We start from the raw sequence: 6,071 nt of genomic DNA on the forward strand, positions 1-6,071 counted from the left end.
TGCTCTTTTGCAACTTAATTTATGTGGGCTGATTGTTCCACTTTTTGTGCAATCCGCCTATTGGTATACTGTCTTGGTATACTGAATAGAAATTATTCTATTACACTTTGAATGTAAAAATAATTGCATGTGTTTCAATGTTTTGATGTTTAGATGACTTATATTAAATATTTTACTTACCTTAGATGGGATACAGCCAACGTTTAAACAGGTTCCACCAAGAGTGTCATTTTTTTCTACACACACGGTCTAAAATAACATTTAGATAAATGAGAAAAAAGTCTGAACAAAAAAGCTTGATATAGTCTTTGCATAAAATGAAGAGTAGAGAGACATTAGCCAGTAAACGATGGGATCCACAGGACAGGCAGATATGTCACCCAGAATGACTGGTGAAAAAGCATTTATTTGTCACAGCAGAGCCAAGAAATGTTATAAGTCTCCCTTCAGCGGTGACAGCAGCGCACAGACGGTACTTATGTCCTCTGCCCTCCAAACTGAAGGGTGAATGAGCTGCCATGCTTTCCAGCAAGACAATACTTCTGCACTCACAAATGCCTCTAACAATTGGAGACACCCGTGATGACTACGGAGGAAATTAGCAATGTTAAATTACAAGTGTTCAAAATCAGAAATAACACTAGCTATGGTTGAACTACTTATGGCCAGCCTGATTTAGGCTCTATGATTTTACAACTGTACTAAACAGATTTGCTACTGCTAACAAAAACACAAATACATTTTTAAGGGTGTGAAATGCATATGTCATTTTATTGTAGAAATATATCTATGGTAGTATTTGAGGCGTTACAACAGGTCTCCAAATGAGCTGAAATACCCTGAAAACATTGTAAAGTATGGAGACACCAATAATTATTGATAAAAATACAAGCTTGATCATTACGCTTCACAGGTCATCACAATATGTAAAACATCTACTATTGCTACTATACCTATCATTTACTATACAAGGCCAAAAAGCCCCCACTCCCCGGAGCAAAGTGCATAATTAGCATTGTGCACACAAATTATATTAGGACATTTTAACCAAGTCCTACCTGAAAGCCCAGCTGGGCAGCTTTGATAGCTGCAACATAACCTCCAGGACCAGAGCCTATGACCGTGACATCAGCGTCCACTTCAAGTGAAAAAAAAAACAATTACATACCGTAAGTTAATAGCTATACAATTCAAGTCACATTAAAATTAAAAAAAACAGAAGGTTTCTGTATGAATTTTTTTCCTATTTGCAAAACATCTGACCTAGCAAGACTTTCTAAAGTGTCTGCACCCAGAGCTTGTATGGTCACTCCATAGCCCCCACCCTTCTAACCACCGATGCCTCCCGGTTGCCCATCAATGTCTTAGCTGACCTCCTGAACAAAAGAAAAGCACAAGCATTGGCAAGGTGTTGACTACACCAGTCAACCAGAGCAACCATTCAAGCTGTGATTCTAATTATTTTTTAGAGCACCTTGAGGTTATATTTTTGTTCCCCTGAGAGACACTAATAAACCGATATGTTATGCAGGCATTTACAAAGATTCCTTTTAGTCAGAAGAGGTTTTTGTCCCTGATAACTTTTAAATATGAGCTGCACTCGTTACAATGCTCAGCCACTGTAGCAAATGGCCGCGTTTAGTAAAAGCAAAGGAGGGTGACGTGAAATACCAAGATTTAGAGACTTTTCAAGCACTCCTGCCTTTGTACTTAGTTATTTGTTACATTTGTTTAAAGTTATTGTATTTTTTTTATTTCCACAAAAGTTTAACATGGCATGAAACAGGTAACTTACAGGCTTGGTCTGCATAGGTTCTGAGTGGCACAGCGCAGATTCTTTTTAGTCCGGGGGTGAGATGATTGATGTGAGCCTTCTAAATATTAAAAACAAGAAATGAAATGCTTTAATTTTGCATATCCTTATATTCAAATTAGATCACATTTATTGTTACAAAAGGCAGTCCCAACATTTTTTTCTTTCTATCCCCTGTTTTTAAATATACTTTATTATGGGGCTGCAACAATTGTTTTAGACCTAAGGTGGTTTCCCTTTAAAAAAAATTCAAAGCACAAATGTATCAAACAATGTATGGCTACCAGAATGAGTGAGTGAGTGAGTGAGGCAGACTACTGCTGGAGCCTTCAATGTGATTGTCCTGATCATCAGCATAAAAGGAAATCATACAAACTGTGTTTTTCAATGACTTCTTTGTGATTAGTTCTGTAACTATACTGAATATAGAATATATTGACATTAAGTATTTTAAAAATGTATTTTGTATACGTAGGTATACCTAGTTTAATTTTTCCTAATTTTCATGTTTCATTAGTTTTCTATGAGGTTATTTTTGAGGTCATTATTTCGAAAACTTGAGCCAATCTAGTAAAACCATTACCATATTTGGAATCTGTGCTTCAAACATAAGACTTTAATCTGTTTGGCAAGAAAATGTTTGTTGACCAGTGTTGTCGGACGAGAACCATCGCACAAGTGTGCGTAGCCATAAACAAACCAGTGCTTGAGCATTTTATAGGGGAGCATGGAGCAGTTCAGTTCATTCATTCTCTATAAGCTGTCATAAATTGATAACAAAAGTTTAAGGGAGAAGAGATGGCAGGAAATAAAGCCTTTCTAATTATTGAATGCGGTAAAAAAAATTACCAGCTATTGGTGCAGCAGTCGTTTGGTTCCAGTCTAGTAACACAACACATTGATTGCATAGCAAAAATCCTATGGTTTATTACTGAGGAGGCCAATGTCTGCTGCTACATTGCATACATCTAATGAAATATGGCAGCCACTACTGACATGAAACATCCAATATTATACAAAATGACAGCAGACATTGAGCATGACAACAATCCCTTTTGTATGGGGCAATTGGTATTGGAGATGGAAGGGGCCATGTTTCTCAGGCAACTGAGAAAGGGATACTCCTAGTGACATTCATTACTTATTGTTAGGCCCTCAATGGGTGCTGCATTTTTCCGTAAAATAATTACGTGCATTTGAAAAAACTGTGTTTCAGCTGCACTTTACATGAATAATCCTAACTGGTTAACATTCCCTAGGCTGCTCCACGCTAAACACCATACTACAAATGACATTCTGCACATGACATACCCTGATCCACCCACTATGGAACCTGTGGTATACATGATATACTCTTAGGCTGACCCACTTGTGTGACCTGTGCTGTAATACATTCTAGACCAGCGGTCGCCAACTGGTGGTCCGCAAGAAAATTTTAGTGTTCCACAGCTCTGTCAGGTGGCCCCCTTGATCATGGTCAGGAGAAGGACCCCGCTGTGAGGACGCACCGGCCAGAGCCGCGGACCATCTCCCCAGTACAGTTCCCAGGTCGGGGAACTGGGCAGCTGTGTCCTTGGACACAACCCGCCCACTCTCCCATTACAGGCTTAGATCTGCGATAAGAGAGTGGGCAGGGTTGTCATATTGACATCATTCTGGGGGGGTTTCTCCCCCATTGAGTGACACTCAGCTCCCCGCGCATGCACGGTCGGAAGCCAGTGATTTTAATGGTCCGTGGGACTGAAAATGTTGTCGACCACTGTTCTAGACTTCCCTATCCGCATGTTGTGCATGACATACTCCAGACTGTCTCAATGTGTGTCCTGTGTCGTACATATTATACCGTGGACTAGCATGCCACATTCTGGGCATGACATACTCCAGACAGCACGGATGTAGGAGCTGTGCTGTAACGCATTCTGGACTATCAGGCCACATTCTGTCAATGACATTCTTTTGCCCTAATTTGTGAACTGTGCTGTAATATATTCTAAATTACCTTTTCCCACATAATATAGACTGTCCTATTGTTGGGTGCTGCATTTTTCCGTAAAATAATTACGTGCATTTGAAAAAACTGTGTTTCAGCTGCACTTTACATGAATAATCCTAACTGGTTAACATTCCCTAGGCTGCTCCACGCTAAACACCATACTACAAATGACATTCTGCACATGACATACCCTGATCCACCCACTATGGAACCTGTGGTATACATGATATACTCTTAGGCTGACCCACTTGTGTGACCTGTGCTGTAATACATTCTAGACCAGCGGTCGCCAACTGGTGGTCCGCAAGAAAATTTTAGTGTTCCACAGCTCTGTCAGGTGGCCCCCTTGATCATGGTCAGGAGAAGGACCCCGCTGTGAGGACGCACCGGCCAGAGCCGCGGACCATCTCCCCAGTACAGTTCCCAGGTCGGGGAACTGGGCAGCTGTGTCCTTGGACACAACCCGCCCACTCTCCCATTACAGGCTTAGATCTGCGATAAGAGAGTGGGCAGGGTTGTCATATTGACATCATTCTGGGGGGGTTTCTCCCCCATTGAGTGACACTCAGCTCCCCGCGCATGCACGGTCGGAAGCCAGTGATTTTAATGGTCCGTGGGACTGAAAATGTTGTCGACCACTGTTCTAGACTTCCCTATCCGCATGTTGTGCATGACATACTCCAGACTGTCTCAATGTGTGTCCTGTGTCGTACATATTATACCGTGGACTAGCATGCCACATTCTGGGCATGACATACTCCAGACAGCACGGATGTAGGAGCTGTGCTGTAACGCATTCTGGACTATCAAGCCACATTCTGTCAATGACATTCTTTTGCCCTAATTTGTGAACTGTGCTGTAATATATTCTAAATTACCTTTTCCCACATAATATAGACTGTCCTATTGTCTGAGCTGTGCTGTAAAATCTTCCCGCCTACTGCCTATGTTAGACACGATAGTACAGAGTTCCCCACCTAATATGATGTAAGGTCTATACTCCAGACGCTCCCTTTTATGGATTGTGTTGTATGTGACATACTCCTGTTTCCACTAAAGCCTGTGCAGAACATTACACACATTACCTTGAAGCTACCTTGAGCTTTGCTCTTTCATGGTTAACAAATGTTGGTTTATTAACCAATAACAAGCTGGAAAAACCCAAGAAGACCTCCAGATACACAGCCAGTCCAAGATCTCTATTTATTCCTGGATCTTGTTTTATTGATGTAACATACATTAGTGCTGCTTGTTCTGCGGTATTATACCAGGCTTCATGTACTGTTTGAGGTTTATTCATAATGAGATTTTCATGTGCCAAGTGTAGTGAATGATTATATGAGATATACAGGAGTGAGGAGGCCTTGCTGCAGGAACAATATACCTGAACAATATCCCAGGATCTGCAATCACTTGCTAGCTGGCAGCATGTATAAAGTGTTATATAGATCTTCCATAGAGATGTACACATACATAGGAGATGAAGGTCAGGAGTTTGTGCTGCACTCCTGGTACAGGCACTACTACTAGTTTTCTAGGCCTCGAATATCACTTCCCTGCTGTCACCTAGGGAAAAGTGTTTAATACACACTATGAGGCGGGGGCCACAGGTCACCATCCTCTCCTCGCCCACTCGGCCTTGTTACCTTGCCCAAAGTACAACACACGCGACTCCAGCTCTGCATTTTCCTTCCGTAGGTGACACACTCTCCTCCCCAGCCTGGGCTTCTGTGGATCAAGGACTTCGCTGGCTGCGCTTGCGCATAGGGGGTGTGGCAGCCCACAGGGATGCCGGGAATTGTAGTTTCATGACTGCTGTCACTTGTCTCACATTTCTGTAAAGCTCTATTAAGTTTCCTTCTAATTTTATCATAAGGCTTAAATTCAGGAGTAGTGAGTCAATGAAGACGGGGAACAATTTCAGAAAATACAATTATGGCAGCAGGAAAAAGCATTCTTATGCGACGAAGATCCCTTTTTACTTGAACAAGTACATCTAAAATTTAAACTTTTTCAATATCATTTCCCCCAAGGTGATTAATAAGGATATCAGGTAGAGGCCAAACTTGCAAAAATCTAGATAATAAAAAATATAAATTTTCCCACTTCATACCTCTAATACCTTTCCAAAATACTCAGAACAAAGATGTATCCATATCCAAGTTCTCGGAGTAACAAGAATATGCAGCCTTCTTTCTCACCCAGTAAATATATAAATGACCAATGATCCATATAAACTTTTGCAAACCTAAAATTAAATAGACA

General features: G+C 41.1%; 1 protein-coding gene across 1 annotated transcript in view; it reads right to left on the reverse strand.

Moving 5' to 3' along the window:
• DLD (dihydrolipoamide dehydrogenase) overlaps positions 1-5,579 on the reverse strand; it is a gene marked incomplete in the record, with an annotated part of 15,457 nt that extends 9,878 nt beyond the window's left edge. The window contains 4 exon segments of the mRNA XM_072401639.1: positions 181-249; positions 1,059-1,138; positions 1,796-1,874; positions 5,453-5,579. Of these exon segments, the coding sequence (XP_072257740.1) occupies positions 181-249; positions 1,059-1,138; positions 1,796-1,874; positions 5,453-5,491 (267 nt within the window).
• Positions 5,580-6,071: the final 492 nt, after the last annotated feature.

Source organism: Pyxicephalus adspersus, chromosome 2 (assembly GCF_032062135.1).
Source record: "Pyxicephalus adspersus chromosome 2, UCB_Pads_2.0, whole genome shotgun sequence".
In the NCBI taxonomy this organism is placed as follows: domain Eukaryota; kingdom Metazoa; phylum Chordata; class Amphibia; order Anura; family Pyxicephalidae; genus Pyxicephalus; species Pyxicephalus adspersus.